The sequence below is a fragment of the Echeneis naucrates genome, chromosome 19 (genome assembly GCF_900963305.1).
Source record: "Echeneis naucrates chromosome 19, fEcheNa1.1, whole genome shotgun sequence".
Taxonomy (NCBI): Eukaryota; Metazoa; Chordata; class Actinopteri; order Carangiformes; family Echeneidae; genus Echeneis; species Echeneis naucrates.
In genome coordinates, this window is record NC_042529.1 from 8340586 (window position 1) to 8359162 (window position 18577).

Below are 18577 nucleotides of genomic sequence, written 5' to 3' on the forward strand. Positions count from 1 at the left end.
AGTATTTGTAAATGCTTTGCAGAAGTGGAGGGGTGGAGCCTTATTCATTCATTCACTTCCTCTTCAGGATATTTTTTCTTACAGCTGGTGCAGGACTGGAACAGCGACTCAAACCTGTCACACTTCTGTCTTCTTTTAGGACCTGGAGAGGACAGAGGATGGAGGCAGAGGCCAACATGCTGATGATGGTGTAAAGCGTCAACAAATGAGCAGTGACGAAGAGGAAGCAGCTACAAGGTAGATGGGTCCAAATTCTCCATGGCAGCATAGTCAGATGTTTTTCTGTTAGAGCAACTACGTTTAAACGTTTGTCTTTTTACAAGTTGACTCAGATTTTGTTGACTGTTACACATTACATTAACTAAAACACAAACAGAGAGAACACTAAAATTGGTATAAGCACCAAGGTAATTACAGAGCAATTGAAGACTGGCCATTGATGTAAACAGCTGCAGAGATAAACCAGATAAACCTGCAGAGCTTGCCTGCAATAACACTCTTTACATGCACACAGACACACACACAGGTGTGTGTGTGTTAGCCATGAATATGCAAACCAGAATGAAGTTAACTTAAGCAGTGAGAATCAGACTGTACTACACTGTTACTCCTGGACTACTGGACTATGTGGGTGTGTGTTGAGATAAGTTAGAGACATCATTAAGTTCTCTCTTATCCATTATTGTCCACGTGGAGTTTGAACTTTTTCCTCCCAATTCAAAGGTGTTATCAGTGTGTTTGACCTTCTTTTTTTTTCATATGAATAAAATCTCATATTGAAGGGGAAAAAAAAATAATGTGCTGAGAATTGGCAAATTATTCATTTATATTGGCCCAGTTCCTGGATTTATTTAACAGCATCACAGCAGTGACTGTTTATTAATTTTTAGCAGTGCCACTGATTTAGTTGTGTTGATATAAATCAAGGAGACCAATTTTTATTGTAAAATCATTTGCAGAATTCAACTTCTATACGATTCATTTACTGATGGTTATCTACTTTTGTATCTTCAGTCCCTTTAATAATAATAAACATAATGAAAACAAACAATGAATTCTTATAGTTTTCATTTAAGCATTTCATTCAAAAATTGTTTACAAAACATTTGTACTTTTGCTGATATTTCAGGCTTCCGAAATCTGATGAAGGCAAGGCAATGGTAGAGAGAGAGGCTGCAGATGAGTCTTTATGGAAGGAGCAGTGTAAATATGTTGCCCCGGTAGAAGAGAGAAAGGTTGGTTGTTTTTTCTTGTTGTTATTTTTTTATTATTATTATTATTATTATTATATGAAAGTCATCTCTGTAAATTCTTTTGGAAGATTATATTTTAGACCACTATTCTTCCTCCACTGCATGCAAGCCATTTCCATAGCTCTGGGACATCTTAAATTTGGTTGTTTTCCTCAGATCTGGTTTCTTTTTTTTCTTTTTTTTTTTTATTGATCTGTAGATTGTAATGCTTGCAGAGCAACAATATAAACACAAGCACAGATACACATCCTTAGATTTATTTTAACAAAATGTAATTCCCCTGCCTGGATCAAGAACCTCGCCTTACAGTCATGGGAGAATGTGCACTCAGCCCCCATATGTTACACACATGGTCTTTTTAAATTGAGCGTGGTTGGTATGGTATGCATTGCACCTCAGCACCCAGTCAGCCTCACTGTATTCTTATTTCTTCATCTCCTCCTAAATCAGCACTCCCTTATAACCTTTGACCTATCTGTGGGACATCTGCTGTTGTTCCAGCTGCTGGTTTGCCATTGAAGCAATAGTTTATTGAAGAAAGAGGAAAGGGCCTGTTTATATGCTTGTTCATGTGTATCAGAACAGTTAATTATAGCAGCTTTGACTACTGAAGGCTTTTTGTCTCTCAAATGCGTCATAAATGCATTTTCCACGTCACAAAATTCTCTTTGAGCGCCCCTTCATCCCATTTTCTTATCACTATTTTTTTTTCCCTCTCTCTCAATCCATAAATCTTCAAGTGCTTATCCCCACCTTCATGCCTCTTTAAACCATTTCGTCCTGCTTCTCTGACCTACTAACCCTCAGCCTCTTGATAACAGCAGTAGGTCTCTGAAAGCAACTGGAGTATGTGTTTGTATACTTGGTTGCATATTACAGTCTTTGAGTCTTTTATACATTTTAGACACACCATAAGAGTTTTTGGATAGCATTTGTGGAAACTCTGGAACAGTTGTAATCAAGAAATGTTGGTCTGGTCTAAGAGAGTTGTATGCTGTAGTCATGCACTATATGATACTTTTCTTCAGCCGTACTGTAGTGCACATTTCATCATTAATCAACATATTTTAAATATAATGGGTCTTTCTCCCTCTTAACATCAGCCCTCCAGTCCCCTTTCTGACAGCAAAAGCAGAGACGTCTCCCCGCCTGCCTCTCCTCCTTGCCAGCTTGCCTCGCTGCAGCGCCAGGATTCAGGGCCTCGAGGTATCAAGGGAATCCTAAAGAAAAGCCGCTCCACCAGTGTGGAGTCTGACCACAGCGAGGGCTCGACGCCTGAGTGCCTGCCAGCCCGACAAAGCAGCGTCACCCTAAGCCACCCTGAGAGCGAGGAAGAGACTGAGGAGGCAGATAAAGAGGAGCAGGAGGAGGAGGAAATGGAGGAAGAGGTCTGTGAGGAAAATGATGAAGATGATGAACCATTAACTGATGATATCACAGACGGAGGGAGCTTCAGCACCAACCGACGACACAGGGGGGGCAGCAGCAGTAGCAGTAGAGGGAGCTTTGAGGAGATGCAAAGTCCCTCTACTGATGAGAGCCTGGAGAAGACCTCCACAGTGTCAGAGGATGTCGAGGAGTTGGAGAGCTGTTTGGAAGGAAGTCTGGGTTCCTCACTCAAACAGAGGTAATTGAATGAACACAAATACGGCATGCACATATATATCATACATATATCACCTCATACCTCATATATATATGTGTGTGTGTGTGTGTGTGTGTGTGTATGCATATGCTTTTTCTGTCTGTTCATTGCAGTGTGTATATTTCCATGATGTAAGAACCATTGAACATGCAGAGTTAGAGTCCCTCTGCATCTATAAAGCTCAGACATGTAGAGTAAATGTAAATTAGCTAGTTTACAGCATTAAAGGAGAAAACAAATATGCCTTTTGCCTTTTTCAGACTTAATGAGTTCACTACAAGTAGGGAGGATGAGAAGAAGGACAGACTGAAAAAGCCAAAGACATCCGAGCTGATTCAGACGTCACTGGCTGACCGCTTTAGTCAGCTTCAAGATTCTGAAAATGCCTGGAGGAAAAAGGTAAGTGAAATTTCACTGAACCTTTCCTTAGTGATCTGTGCTTCAGCTATGTAATGACTAAATCCAGCCATATGTTTAGGCTTCCCCCCAGCTTTGTGTGCAGGGAAAGAAAGAATTGGCCATGAACTTCCTCCTCTGCTGAATCAGCTTATTTCCCCAAGTGGCTGCCAAGAGGGTGTGAGGTTAGGAGGGCTTTGAAGGGGGGTTGAGGGGTTTGCAACAGATTTGGGAGTTGTGAAGCCAAAGCCAAAGATCCAGGGCTTAGCTAGCCTCCCAGAGAGAAAGAAAGACACACCCCTTCCACATGTAAAAATAAAATCCTACACTATGGCAAACACCTGCAAAACCTCGAAGCTAAGGCCCATTTCCTTTGCTGGGTTTTCAACTGCTCCTTCAATAGGTTTTTTTCTTTTTTCTTTTTAAATTCTTCACAGACTTTATTGTCTCACAAGTAAAAACAGACAGGTCATACAGTTTTTCGAAGTGAAGCACAGCAGGGTTAATAGATACACGCTACAACAACGGGCATTTTGAAGTCAGGATGGAAGTGCATGCAGGTTTCTACATGCTCGTCCCCGAAACAAACAAGACCACCCTCTGGGAGTGTTCAAGTGGAGAGGGAATGTTACAGTATATCATAACCATCCCACTGACACCGTGCAATAATAATGGTACTAATCATGCCACATGGCCATAATCAAAACAGTCAATAGACACTAAGTTTGGTGATGTCATGTTTAGTTGTATGAAGTACTGCTTGATTTGATGTTTGACCAATGGTCCTCTGGGGGATTTCTGGTTTGGGTTCATCCATCATCCAAAGATGATCTAACCTAAGAATGAATTCCCTGCTAGTCTGGAAAAAGCCACTCTATGAGTATCTACAGACGTCCAAAAATATGGAGAAATCCCCACTCAAGTAAATTCCTTAAAAGTGATGTAATTTTACATTTTCCTATCTTTTCTCGTCTTTTTGTATTTGTCTACAGAATTTGGTTCAATTCATTAAATGGTACAAAACTGCATCCTCAACAGTCCCACACCAATGAGGACCATACTGGCATCCAAAAAGTCTGTAGATTTCGTCCTTTAAATCTATCTGAGGCCACAGCTTGTGAATTGATCTGGAACCTGCTGTGTGCTGCGGCTGCTACTGTACAGCACTGGGGAAACATCATATCCCAGGTGTAGATAATATATGGTTTGGCTACATTATTGCAGCTGATACCAGGTCTGCATGAGCTGTGGGACGTTTATGTGCATATGACTATTCTTGATTGAGGAAAAGGCCGTTGGTTTCAATGTTTAGACATGTTGACTTATCTCAGACACAGCTAAAGTTGGAGCAGATGTTGTTGCTCTTTGGTTGATATGTGGGCGACCAGGGAATGTAACGTGCATGGTACACACCATGGTCATCTCCAACCAGCTCCAGATGTTTCCCGTTAAACCTGCTAAGCTGTTTTGTTTGCCATGCTTGTGTTGTAAAATGAGGCCTAGTTGTAAATTTAATTTAAAGAGGGTCTGTATGTTTTGAATCATGACTATTAATCATAAGTTGTGTTGACTCTTTCTAGCATGTTACCAGTTAATAATTAACAGTATGTAGGTGGGTCAGTATCAATTAAGTTTTGGCATTACACAAAGAGGTTAAATTCCAGAATCCATGCAAACATTGAAAAAATATATGAAAAACTGTAGTTTTCTTTGAAAGCCACATTGATTTGTTAATTCCTAAGTCTGGTTTTCCAGCAATGACTCACTGTAGACCAATCTGACATTGCTGCACAAGTCAAAGCATTGACACTGCAGCTTTGGAAATATTGTCCCAGGAGTGTTGATTCCCAGAAATTGGATTAAAGATGATCAACTAATCTAAAAGACACTGTGAATGTGTTGAAATTGGCTCTCTAAATGGAGATGATCGATGGAACATTAATGCACTAAAGGTTCAAAGTTTTAGCCGTTAATTCTCTTCCACCTATGGGATTACTCAGTTTCACTGAATGAAATAATGAAGTTAGTTTCATAACACTATAAACCAGAATGAGTCACATCATCTCAGATTGTGGTGCTTGATTTCTCCTCATGCGTTATAAACAATCTGTTTCCCTCTTCCTTTTGCTTCCATTCTCCCAACTGTAGTCAGGCTTTCTAACCTCTATCTATTCTTGCATCTTCTAATCCTGCTCATTCCAGCTGCCTTTTCTCCTCTGTTATTTTCTGATAAATTTGCTTTTCTCTTCCCTTCCTTCTATCCCACCTCCCTTTTACCTAGTTTCCTCTGTCCTCACCTGTGGAATCTACCCCTTTTTTTGACTTTGACACCTGCCTGTAAGAGTTTTCCTGTCCCTTCAGGTGAGTGTTTGTACATACATATGTACTACAAGCAGCACTCTGCATGGACTTAAATCGTTTAATATTTTTACCCCTCTTTCTAAATTTGTTCCTCTTGACGATCTTGCATTTTCTGAGGATTACCACTCAGGAATTAGAGCTGTCAGCACACTTGGTATTGCTACATGAATGTGGTTTGCTGACCCTCAGTTGCTCTATATCTGTCTCAGTGGTTTGGCTGAGGTGCTGTCTGCTACATACAGTAAGGCAGGGCTGAGAAAAATAGTTTCCTGTGGGGGGTTTGAGGCCCAGGCTCTTTCCTCTCCTCCCCTCTCAGGGGTCCTGTCAGGCCAAGGTATTTCCCTTCTCTGATTGACTCCAGAGATGGGCCGCTTGCTGGAGGGGCTGTGTCAGTGTGTGAGAATGCTTCAAGACTGTGTTAGATGACAGATATGGTGGTTTGTTTTGTTGCATGACTGTACTTAGGAGTACCAGGAGATTGTAGTCAACGGGCAACATGAAGTGATGTTTGGAGTTTTAATTTTTTAAAGGGACGTGAAACAAAATTTTGTTTTCTGTAGTGATTTTTCTAGTGTTAGATTTAGTTTTACGTCACACAATATTTCAAGTGAAATGTTGTGTAACGAATTGTTCATTGGTACGAATAAACATTGGTACAAAAGTCACTTGTGCTCCATTCAAGATATATGTGCAGAAACATCTCTGTATGTCAGATGTGACACATTATCTCGAGCTCTCTTTGATGTTTCGCCCCAGTGTGTTGTTTCTGTCTGCATGCAAGTTAGAGTAAAAGTATTTCTTTGAACTTTTCCCTCATGTCAGGCTAATATTTGACCACATCGAGCAACATGTTTGACATTAGAACAAAGAAAAAAAAAAATCTGTTACCACTTGTACCTTTACCATTATGCCAGAGAGATACAAATGGAGAAAGAAATGGTCGGTGGGGGGGGGTTGGTGTGTGTATGGTGTTTTTCTATTCAGTACATGGTAGTTTGTCTTGAATTAATATGAAACATGCGTAAATAGGCAAATGATTCTTCGGATTCAAATTTTGCTCTTTATAGCTGTAAAGTTTGTAACTATAAGTGAGTAAGCAGTGATACAGCTTCTCTCTCAGGGACAGTTCAATAGTAAATATTTTTGCAGTAAAGAAGGACTTTTTTGTGCGTTAACCCTCTAGTCCTCCAACCGTTGAGTTATCTTAATCTTACATCTGCTGTAGAAGCCACAGGTCCAGATCTGCATGATTTCTCTGTCAGAGTTGGATCAGTAACCTGGAACCTATGAAAATGTTATTCATCGGAAAAGTCAAGCCAAATAATTTGTCAGAAATTAATTCTATTATGAAAATATTTTGATTGATTTTTAAAAACATATAATAAATAATAATAAATTATTATTAGATACAGATTCTTGATAATCAAAGTAATCATTAGTTAGGATGGTTGGAATAAATCAGTGACAGGTGGATTACAACCTGGACAAGTCATTAATAATACTGGACTATTCATGATATTTAAAATTCACTTAAATTTTATATAGTAAGTACTGCAGGTATTGTTACCTAATACCAGATAGATAAACAGATTATTAAAAAAAAAACAAAAACAGTTGCAATATTAGATATTAACAGTTTGTTTCTGCTGTTAACTAATTAATTTGGAAACTGTGACGCCCAAGTGCAAGTTTAACAAGCTATAGGATTTTTAACAAAAATGGAATGACAATCATTAATTTTCTCTTTTTTAAGGCCAGTGTAGCCTAAGAAATTGTCATCTGTAGCTGATTAAATCTTATTCTGTGAGTTGGCAAAGCTCAGATGTTCAGGCTTCTACCTATTGTTAGTACGATGTTTTCATGCTAGTGTCTGCCTTATTAAACTCATTAAGGAAGAACCCTGGAGCTATCCTGTTTATGACCATATAGACAACCCGTAAAGACAATTGCACATCATGCCTAAATTATTCAGACTATACTATGACATAATTCTGTCTGCAAATAAGAGACAATTTATTTTGCAAGGAGGCACAACCCATTCTAATGACACACTGAAATCTGTCTGGCCACAGTTCACTACTTAAGCCCAACATCTTTTTCTCTTTAAAGTTTCAGACATCTGTAAATATTTCAGTTGACTCTTCAGAGCATGATGTTATAAGTTATAGTATGACAGATCACACAGGCCATCTTTCATCCACAAAGCACATTCCTCTGAGTGTAAAAGAGTATTTGGTTTTGCAAATCCTGATCATTTGTCATTGTCATTTACTCAATTGTCATTTACTTTAATATCCTGCAGCACAAACAAATTGTCCTCTCCATTTGAATGTTTGTCTGCTGACACCAGGCAGCCTGATGCACCTCTGTTAATTTATTTTTAATGACAGAGTTCAGGTGTGGAAATGGCAGTAGGGCTAAAGGTCGTAAGGAAAGCTCTACTGAATAGTGGGTGATGGATAGTCTTCTTATATAAACAGGATACTTCACATTCGTCATGTTTTTTGTATTAAAGATAAAGTTTGATTAACACAGTAAAAACTTCCACAGAAGTATTTCTTTTTGGAGGAGGCCGACCTCCTCCAGAAATACTTAAATGTCATGAGATATTTGATAGCTCCCACTTACATTAATCTCTGCCTGTGCGGTTGCTTCAGTCTTCTTTCACCATCACCGGTAGTTTCTCTTATCCGTATGCAACCTTTCTCACACACTTTTGGTTACATCACTGTGCCCTTAACTGTCTTTTGCCAAGTGAATTAAATGCACAGCACAGTAAAAGGCTTCCACATCTCATGCAAAAGCTAAAATGTAATCCTTTTTCCAACAGAAGTCCGCCGTAGATGTTGAACCCAAGATGTCGCTGGCAGACAGGATGAAGATCCTCAAGGAGAAGGAGGAGCAGTGGAAGAGCAGAGGCAAAGGAGCAGCCAACGACTCCACTCAGTTCACTGTGGCAGGGCGGATGGCCAAGAGAGGTGTGTTGACTATGAGACACCTAAGCTCCTGCAAGCTTTGTCAGTGTTCTACTGGAACACGCCAAGTCTGCAAGTGCTTCATTCAGCTTGACTCTTCCTTCAGTTGTCTCTCAGGATGCTCACAAAGGTTTACACAAAGCCTATTAGTCATGATATGTCTTCAGGACTGTTGGTCTGTGTGACCAATGAAGAAGATTTCTGTAATAGCTGCAGTGCAGCTGCAGTCAATTACACTGATTAATCTGTTGTAAAAGAATTAATTGGGCGTACAGCTTCAGTCAGGTTTTGAAGAAAAAATGCCGTCTATTCTGTTCATGTTTTGGTAACATGAAAATATGCTTCTTTCAGTGTGTTATTGTTATTTTTCTCAAACTTGATGGAAAGCTGAGAATCTGTTATCCTTTTACCGTTGAAATATAACTTTTTCACTATTTACTGCCATCAAGAAGAAAAGGATCAGATTCATCTCTGACAATAATTATTCCATTCGCAATCTTGCTTCTGTGTTTCTGTTCAACCAGGTCTTGTCTCAGACAAGGAAGAGTCACCTCTTAGCTCACTCAAGAAATCAAATGCCACACCTGTGAAGCCGCATGAAGGTACAAATTTATCTGTCAATCATTGAATCAATCAATCAGCAGACGAGGGTTTCTGATATATTGATACCTAAACTAGACTCCCCTGACGATATGAGTCACAAACTGCTGCAAGTGTATACAAACATTTTTATTGGGTTTTTAAAATTTGACATTTAAGTAAAAAATTATTATTGTTCTGAAACGGCAAGTATACAAAGCCAAAGTTTAACAGACCGCTCTTTGTTTCTGCTGGACAGAAATCTCCAGTAGAACTGCTTTCAAGGTGGAAGGAGATAAAAGGCTCGACAAGCTTGAATCATTTCTAGACAAGCTCCACAATAAAGGTATAATCCCACTGTGTGCAAACGTCCTCCTACATAAGATTCAATTTAACCATAAATTGTTTTATGAAACTGTATTTTTTTGCAACTCTTAGTGCCACTTGGCCATAGTGTTCATTAATATTACAGATCTCAACCACTTAAAAACCGTATATTGCACTGTTCATCACAAGCACAACACAGCCGTTCTATTTTAACACTTCCTGTTCCATCCCTGCTGTTTCCTCATATCTCTTCGGGGTCAGGCGTGAGCAAAAGCAAGATATCCACCATTGAGGTGACGGCAGAGACGGAGAAGGAAGTGATGACCCTGGATGACGAAGAGACATTCGGCAGCTTTTACAAATCTGTCTCACCCACGACACTCCAGGACTCCAGTGTGGTCGTTACTGAGGAGGACCTTAGCCAGATTCAGGCCAACACGCCAAAGTCCGTTCATGTTAATCAGAAAATAGTTTGTTAAACAGGTATTTGTTGATTTTACATCTCATATTGTTCATCTATATAATTTTCACTTTATTGTCTGAATGTCTCAGGCTTACCTCAGCTGTAGCAGACCACAAGCGCGCGGTGCGACCAGCTCGGAAAAACCAGGGCTCCAGGAACCCTCTGCGAGCTCTAGCTGCTCGCAATGACCTCCGACAGGTCTACACCGAGCAGAGGCTTAATGTAGCCTCAGTGGAGACCAAGAGGATCCAAGTGGAGAGGAGTAAGCTTAAACTCTGCTAATGTTGCTGTCACTGAACGTTAAGAGATTTTAAAGGCCCAACAGCTTTAAAGGATCACCACAATTTCAATCCATAAATTGTCCATGAGTTTGTGAAGGACACTGCAAAATCCCTTAATCAGTATTATGTCATATTGCTATTATTACAGGTTTCAGTTTTAGCTCGTGTTTTAATTAAATTATCAATAAAAGGAGGAATCATTTGATCCTGGGGAATTCTGTCAGTGTGCCCCCTGATATTTTTTCTCTTGGCTGCTTGTATGCTCTCAAGTTTCTCACTGTAGGCACTCTGCTGACCTCAGACCTTCTCAAGGCTTACATAATTGGAACTAAAACATTAACACATGTTCTCTCAAGTGCAAGTCACATAAAAGAATAAATAAGAAAACACATCACAACTATACTAATGATTTATTTGTGTTTTTAACCCAAAGTAGTAAGTAATTATGTCTTTCTTGCTCCCCCACCCAGTGGCAAAGCACTCCAACCTGGCTGATGTGGCTTTGGCAGGCCTCGCCAGCAAGGAGAACTTTCGCAAGGTCAGCCTGCGCAGTGTCAAGTCCACTGATGTTGTGACCAACAACAGTGCAGTGCCTTTCAATAAGCTCATGCTTATTCGCATCAAAGGTCAGAAACACAAGAGAATTGACTGTGTGTTTGTTTTCAATAAATCATTTTTTAATTTTTTTGTGATGATTAAAACTGTTGCAAATGGGAAGTTCTCAAGTGTTGTTGTTAAGTTTTTTTTTTGGTATATATATATGTAATTAGGACCACTAAAAAGAAAATTATGGATCAGATAGATGCCATTTGGGTTTGGTTGCAAAGAAGCTCAACAAGCTCTTTTTGTTGTTGTCTATAGGTCGGCGACACGTCCAGGTGCGCTTGGTGGAGCCAACAGCCCACTCTCTAAACAGTGGGGACTGCTTCCTTCTCATAACACCAAAGAATTGCTTCATGTGGAGTGGCGAGTTTGCCAATGTGATTGAGAAAGCTAAGGTAGTGAACCTTACACATACTTAGATACTGCAAAGACAAGCCAAGCCTTAGAGCAAGTATTGTCATGTTTAGACAGGTACTGCTGCTTGTTCATTAAGCAGAAAAATGCTGCCAAAGATCCCTCTCCAGTTAAATTGAGTTCAGCATTCAAATCATAATGCCTTGACTGAAGCCATACTTATAATACAATTTCTATCCTCACTTTTTGTGTGACCAGGCATCAGAGATGGCATCATTTGTTCAGGCCAAGAGGGACCTCGGCTGTAAGGCGCCCCAGGTGACGGTGCTGGAGGAGGGCATCAACACTGAGAGCAGATGGGCCAAAGAGTTCTGGAGCCTGTTGGGAGGAAAGACCAAATACAGAGGTACAGAATGAACTTCTGCTTTCTCTCTGGTTGTTCCTTTTGGTATGCATAACAGCTCAGGATCAAACTCCTCTAAGAATGTTTTTTTGAGTGAGAGCTGCAGTCCTTAATGATACTGAATTCCACTTGCTCACTCACATACATTCTTAGCCTGCTTTTTGTGTTGTGTTCTATAGGGGCAGGGGAGCCAGAGGAAGATGAACTGTATGAGAGTGGAGTGCTGGACTCTAATGGGGTGTACAGACTGCAGGGAGACAAACTAGTGCCTCATGAAGATGCCTGGGCCTCCATCCCGAGTGTCTCCTTGCTCAACTCGAAGGAGGTAACACCACTGCTTCAATGAGTTCATAAAGTTTTGGACACTTTTGTAGAAATGGGCAAAGGATGGTGTTCAACTTCATCATCAACAAGCCATCCCTAATAATCCAGTACATGTTTGTGTCTGTTGTGCTGAATGTTGTAATATGTGTAATGACACCCTTATGTTTCTGTGTTGTCTTTCTACTGTCCTGCTGCTGCCAATAATCCCATACCAGGTCTTAGTGTTTGACTTTGGCAGTGAAGTGTATGTTTGGCATGGGAAAGATGTGCCCTTGGGTGACAGAAAAGTAGCTGTCAAACTGGGAAAGCAACTCTACAGTGGCAGCTATGACTACAGCAACTGCAGGATCAACCCTCTAGATGCCTCCTGCACTAATACGGATGTGCCTAAGTGAGTATGACAGGCAAGCACCACCCAAAAGCAAGAGTTTTGAGTTTGTTAGATTATTGGTAGTGTTATTGTAGCCCCTAGTGGCTTTATTTTGTAAGTACAGCTGTATAGAGAAGCTTTTTTTTTTTTTTTATAATAATGTATTTGTGTAATTGTATGTATCCAGAGAAGGGGAGGGTCGTCCAAGCTGGGCTCTGTTTGGTCGGCTGTCAGAGCATAATGAGACATCGCTGTTCAGGGAGAAGTTCTTGGACTGGGCCGAGAGGAAGAAAGAGGAAGCCCTTCAAACTGAGGAAATCAAGGTAAGTGTACGTAAAGATAAAACAGCTGTTTCTATGCAATGATAACATATTGATATTGAGTAAAGGAACAAATATATGAACTTGAAAAACTGTGTTTCTGCTCAGAGCCCAGTCCACTCCGCTCCCCGTTCCCCACTCGAACTGGAGCTGCGGCCATATGATGCCAGAGCCCTGCTGGACAATGAGCCTGAGCCGGTGAAGACTGTCCTGGAGGGGGTTGACGTCCAGCGGGGTCACGGCTTAGTGAGGACAGAAGATGGCAGGCAGGCAGAGCTGGCTACGGTAGCTGTAGACACTTGGCACATCAAAGAGCACAGTGAGGAGGAGCTGCCTAAACAGAGTTTGGGCCAGCTACACGAAGGCGATGCCTACATCCTCCGTTGGAAATACTCCATCACCACGCTGGGTGAGTCATGATTCTAACACAGCAGCAGTAATCTGAAGAATCTAATTTAGACCTGAGAAAAGGGAGGTTTGAATATGATGAATATTAGTAAAACATGGGAGAAAAAGAAACATCTAGAACTGTTAGTCCATGTCTGAAAGTACTTACAGTACATCCATCTAAAGAGGCAAATTTAACTGTGGCAGACGGGCTTTAGTGTTGTGGCAGATTTCATCCTCTGGGTTCTCTGTGGTTCTGTTTTTCTCAGTGGGTAAGCGGCAGAAACCCGGTGAGCTGAGTGCAGGGACTCCTGGACGAGAAAGGACTGCTTGTTTTTTCTGGCAGGGCCGGCACTCCAGCATCAGCGAGAAAGGAACCTCAGCTCTAATGACAGTAGAGCTGGGAAGCCACAGGGGATCACAAGTGAGTAACATTTGGTCGTACCAATACACAGTCCTATTTAAAACTGGAAATATACTGTTGTATTAACAATAAACAAAAGCTCAATCAGCAATCACTTCATTTATTCTTAATTTGAATACAGATTCACCAAATGCTGCCTGTTCAGCTAATGCATGTAGCTTTATTTATTTGACTCTGATTTTTGTGTGAATCGAGGTGTTGGTGAGTCAGGGGCAAGAGCCACCGTGTTTCCTTCAGCTCTTCCAGGGAGGTTTGATCATCCACAAGGGCAGCAGAGAGGACAGGGCCAACAACACAGGTAGAAAAAAAGGAATTCACTGCATTACAACACAATAATATAATAAACTCATCAATATCACAGTGAGTTTGGACTTGTTGTCGTCTTTTGCTAATCTATTCCTGTGTGCGTGCAGGTGGCTGGAGGTTGTTTGTTGTCCGGGGGGAGGCAGAGGTGGAGGCTTCGCTGGTGGAGGTGGACTGCCATCGTGCCAGTCTGCGGTCACGCGCCAGCCTGGTGCTTCTTAATGCTCCAAAAGCTCAACTCTATTTGTGGCATGGGTGTAAAGCACATCCCAGTGCTAGGCAGGTGGCTAAAAGAGCTGTGGACAAACTAACCCAGAGGTAAGACGTGAAGATATTTATCATCAGTGGACCTTCGGCTGCTGTGGTGGACCAACCGGTTTTTATATTTGTGTCAAGGTGTCCCTCAGAGTTGGGTCTGAGCAGCACCGACAGTGTGAAAGTGGAGGAGGTGGAGGAGGGAGCAGAACCCTCAGAAGTTGTGAAGGCTCTAGGCCCGCAGGATAAAAAGGCTTACGACTGTATGCTGGAAGGTCCGTCCTCACATTCACATGTCACTTAAAGCCATTCAGCAGCTTCCCAAATTATCATCAACAAAGCTGATGAAGGATTTTTGTGCTGTCTCCAGATCCAGGGAAGTACAACTACACGCCCCGGCTGTACCAGCTGAATGCCAGCTCAGGAGTGTTTGAAGGGGAGGAACAGTTGTATCCTGCCCGGGTGTCGGAGGGAGTTATGGCAATGCCTTTCCTGCAGGAGAACCTCTACTCTGCTCAACAGCCAGGTATGGTTGTTGTTTTGTTATTCATTTATTTATTTATATATTTTATGAAACTTAACACCCCACAATCTTTTTGGGGTAAAGATCAATAAATGTCTGATATGAGCAGAGCAGAAATTTGTCTACATTATATATAATGCTTGTTTAAGATGTGTATAAAAACGTCTTATGAATTAAAATTCATTTACAAAGAAGAGGACAATATTTATGTCTTCATTAGGTCACGTTGTAGCAGCTGTACTGTAAATCCCAGCATCAGCTTTGTACAGTTTAGACACTCATCTTGGAAAAATCCAGGGATTGTTCAGTTTTTCAATCATCCAGATCTGGGTGGATGCAAGTGCTCTTCCTCTTACTCTGATGCCATTATTTTCAAGCTCTGTTCCTGCTGGATAACCGTATGGAGGTGTACCTGTGGCAGGGCTGGCAGCCTGAAGACACGCAGTGCACCGGCTCTGCTAAGATGCGTTGGGACAATGAAAGGAAATGTGCCATGGAGACAGTGCTGCAGTACTGCAAAGGTCAGAGTTCAGACAGGATTTTTTGCTAATGGCCTGTTGGAGCTGAAATGTTTGTGTAGGACAATGACTGATGAGAAAGTCTATGAGGACCTGTCCAAAGTGAATTTGGAGCTGGATTCAAATGCATCACCTCCACTTGTGTGATTTACAGAGAAGAACCTGCGGCGACCCCCCTTGGCTTATCTGGTTTTAGCAGGCTGTGAGCCCCTCACCTTTACCAATATCTTCCCATACTGGGAGAAGGACAGCAGCATAGCTCCAAAGGTAGGAGCAACATAGTTCACTCTTGAAAGAGTCAGATTCTGACCTGCGGAATTGCATTTAGTATGAATTGAAAAGATGTTTCGGAGGAAATACTACAGTGATATATGCAGAGTAAAGTTTAAATGCTGCCTTTGACAGAAACCAGTGACTTCAGTTTCCAATCAGCCACCTTAAACTCACCTTTAATGTAATATTTCAGCTGATGTTTCTTTTTCACACATTTTCTATTCAATATTTTCTGTTTCTGTTTATTCTCCATTTTGCATTGTGCATTTGTTCATCAGCTGTCACATATGTGTGCATGCAGGGGGAGAGCTCCAAGAACAAAGTGATGTTGGTGAAGGAAGTGTTGTCTAAGCTCTGTAAGCAGCAGTACTCCATCAAGGAGCTGACCCGCAAACCGCTGCCGGAGGGAGTGGACCCGTTGCGCCTTGAGGATTATTTGTCTGACCAGGACTTCAAGGTAGGACACACCTTGTGACTTGCTTCTACAAGGGGACATTTTCCTGGCAGTTTTTGGTTTTGGCTGATTCAGTGACAGAATGTTACAACAAATTTATATTTATAAAAAATTTAAATGGCACATCAGTGTCAAACATTTATGTCTCTTAAGTTTTAAAATATATTTGTACTACAGTTCTGAAATTTTGTCACGTGTCATCTGTTGTGTAACATTTTACCTCTTAAACATTTTCCAGACACTTCTTGAGATGAGCCGAGTTGAATTCAACGCCCTGCCAAACTGGAAGCAAAAGAATCTGAAGAAAAGCAAAGGTCTCTTTTAAAATCAATCTTTTCCACACACTTGTTTTTTCTTTGTCTTCTCAGCAGCTTTTTTTACTCTTTTATTATTGCAAGAAAAAAGTAATCTCTTTGTTTTGTAAAGGATTTTTAAAAAATGTACAATTTTGTTCAAATGTTAATCTATTTTTAATATTAGTGCCATGTTTTATTTTGGGTTGTTTGGGGTTTTTTCCCTCCTGTGTCATTCAAATATTTTAGCCAAGAATTACGTGCAATTGTTACTCTTTTCTATCGTAAGATGTTTCCTTTGTATGGTCAAATAGTTACCCAGGCATTATAAATATGCAATACTATAAATGAATGTGCTTTTATGTTGAGTCCAGACATGGGGATTTTTGGGTGCCATTGTTTGTATGAAATTGGCAGCGGTTTAAAACTTTCTTCTTTTTTTTTTTTTTTCATCTTCACTCTGAGGTCGACAAAGAGCAAAACAACTGACAGTTCACTGAACAATCCCTGTAATTTGTGGTTGTTTTACAGAGATGAGGTGAGGTCATACGAAGATTGTCAAAAAAGTCTTGTGCTTTAATCAGGCAACAGCAAAAATATTGACTTTTTTTCTTTTTAGTTTTGATCAAAAATGTAATCTCCTGAGTCCCAAAGAGTTCCATATTCATTTGTTTTATACAGCATTATTTGTGTCGATTTGAGACATGAAGCTGACCTTCTAACCATTACAAAGATAAGACCATCATTGAATGTCTATATCATTGATTCACTCTGTCTCTATATATATATGCATATAAACACACACACATATTTATATAAAGTTTGGTACAGAATATTTCCTGGAACTATTGATCTGTGTTCCAGCAATTGCAGCTGTCTGAAAAACAGATTTTTTTTTATTTTTTTTTGGGGACCAAATCAAATCCTTTTTTCTGGTTATGAATGTTTTTGTGAATGTGTATGTCTAAATGTACAGTTATAGTATTATGTGTATGTGTGAGAGACAGTGAGATAAACTGCAGAACAAACTGCTTTTTTGTAGCAATGCCGATGCTCCTTGTGATGGTGTGTTAACATACAGAACATACTGTCAACAGGACTGTCTGTGATGGGTGAATTAGGAGGTTCCTTGCATGATCCAGTTTGGTTTTAACAATCCTATATGAATGTGTTACAATATGCATCTTTTTTCTGTGATATCTAAGCTCTGCATTATATGTGGAGACAGCAACCAGGCCAGCTTTAAACATAAAAATGGACGAAGCTCAGTATTCCCCATTTTAAATAAAATATTTTGAAAAAACGTTTAGTTCAAATATTTTTAACAGCACCAGCATTGGCTTGATAAACGAGCTGTATGAGAGATCACATCGGATGTTGTAAAATGTTACAGTAGGAGATATATGGCGAAAAATAAAAAATGAAATACGATGGCTCATGTGGACGTTTGAGCAGAAGGGAGCTATTGTTAATGTTAATGGTACTGAAAGTACTCTGGCAATTCAAAATGTCGGCTCTCTAAAAGGCCTGTTGGGATCAATATTCCAACAGCCACTGCATTATAGACAACACTATATTTAGAATATCTCATCACAGTCGTTAATTTAATCACTGATTTTTTTTCCCCCTTCTGGTTTCTGTGCTTGAAAAGACTCTTGTGTTCCTCATATGGGCTCCTTTAAAGCTCAGAGTCCATAGCAGCTGCAGCTCCACCTGTACTTGGACGAGGCATCATTTTAACACCAAGATCCTGGACAGGCTGAACTCTCATTGCAACAATAATTTCTTGTTTTAGGAAAACAAGTGGACTTAATCACATTTACCTCAGCTCCATTTCATTTAGGGGTCTCAGAAAGCTTCTCCTGAAATCACAGTCAGAGCTGGAACTGGCCCGCCTAGGCTGCATAAAGACAGCATTAACAGCATTAGTAATACCTTTGTTGCATCAGTCAAACTCTCCGAGGCCTCCGACTATATTGTTAGATTAGAACCGGCACTTTCATTTCAATATGATTCTGTATTTTACAGTCCTGAAGTCAGACCATTGACTGATAGCAACCAGTTTGTTGATGCAGTTGCCATCAGTTTGATTTCAAGTTGGATTGGCTCTCTGCTCCCCTCCTCTCGATTTTAGTCTTTTCAGTCAGTCTGTACCAGCTTTTTTTGATGTACACTTTTGCTAACTAAGCACTGTGAAAGGTAATAATGGCAGGCATGGTCATATTTACCCACCAGGGGGTGTTATCTTCCCATTTACCCTCTGCAAAGCCTGTGCAGCCTTTTGGGCTGCACATCATCAAAATAGCATTCGGAAATGAAACATAATAAATGAACCAAAACACATTTGTGCAGCAGAATGAAATTTCTGTTGGTGGGTGGAGGTTAGGTTCAGGCACTGCATTTTATATATTGTTTGTTATAACACCCAGAAATCTCCTTAATGCACCGTCTGACACACAATGCTGTTTCTAACAACTTCTTGGCTGGGCTGCA

The 18577-nt window shown here is 40.5% G+C and overlaps 1 protein-coding gene across 2 annotated transcripts in view; it reads left to right on the forward strand.

Moving 5' to 3' along the window:
• svild (supervillin d) overlaps window positions 1-17662 on the forward strand; it is a 38604-nt gene extending 20942 nt beyond the window's left edge. Inside the window, exons 5-29 of one of the 2 annotated variants that reach the window (XM_029527722.1) lie at window positions 140-237; window positions 1130-1235; window positions 2357-2880; window positions 3159-3297; window positions 8486-8633; window positions 9155-9232; window positions 9469-9555; window positions 9798-9981; window positions 10089-10261; window positions 10751-10906; window positions 11142-11278; window positions 11496-11643; window positions 11820-11965; window positions 12180-12355; window positions 12522-12657; window positions 12763-13063; window positions 13311-13465; window positions 13661-13763; window positions 13879-14086; window positions 14165-14298; window positions 14394-14549; window positions 14924-15067; window positions 15219-15331; window positions 15645-15794; window positions 16030-17662. In XM_029527722.1, the coding sequence (XP_029383582.1) occupies window positions 140-237; window positions 1130-1235; window positions 2357-2880; window positions 3159-3297; window positions 8486-8633; window positions 9155-9232; window positions 9469-9555; window positions 9798-9981; window positions 10089-10261; window positions 10751-10906; window positions 11142-11278; window positions 11496-11643; window positions 11820-11965; window positions 12180-12355; window positions 12522-12657; window positions 12763-13063; window positions 13311-13465; window positions 13661-13763; window positions 13879-14086; window positions 14165-14298; window positions 14394-14549; window positions 14924-15067; window positions 15219-15331; window positions 15645-15794; window positions 16030-16116 (3987 nt within the window). In that variant the 3' untranslated portion in view covers window positions 16117-17662. Of the gene's footprint in view, window positions 1-139; window positions 238-1129; window positions 1236-2356; window positions 2881-3158; window positions 3298-8485; window positions 8634-9154; window positions 9233-9468; window positions 9556-9797; window positions 9982-10088; window positions 10262-10750; window positions 10907-11141; window positions 11279-11495; window positions 11644-11819; window positions 11966-12179; window positions 12356-12521; window positions 12658-12762; window positions 13064-13310; window positions 13466-13660; window positions 13764-13878; window positions 14087-14164; window positions 14299-14393; window positions 14550-14923; window positions 15068-15218; window positions 15332-15638; window positions 15795-16029 lie in introns of both variants that reach the window. The other variant, XM_029527721.1, reaches the window with a different exon arrangement.
• Window positions 17663-18577: the final 915 nt, after the last annotated feature.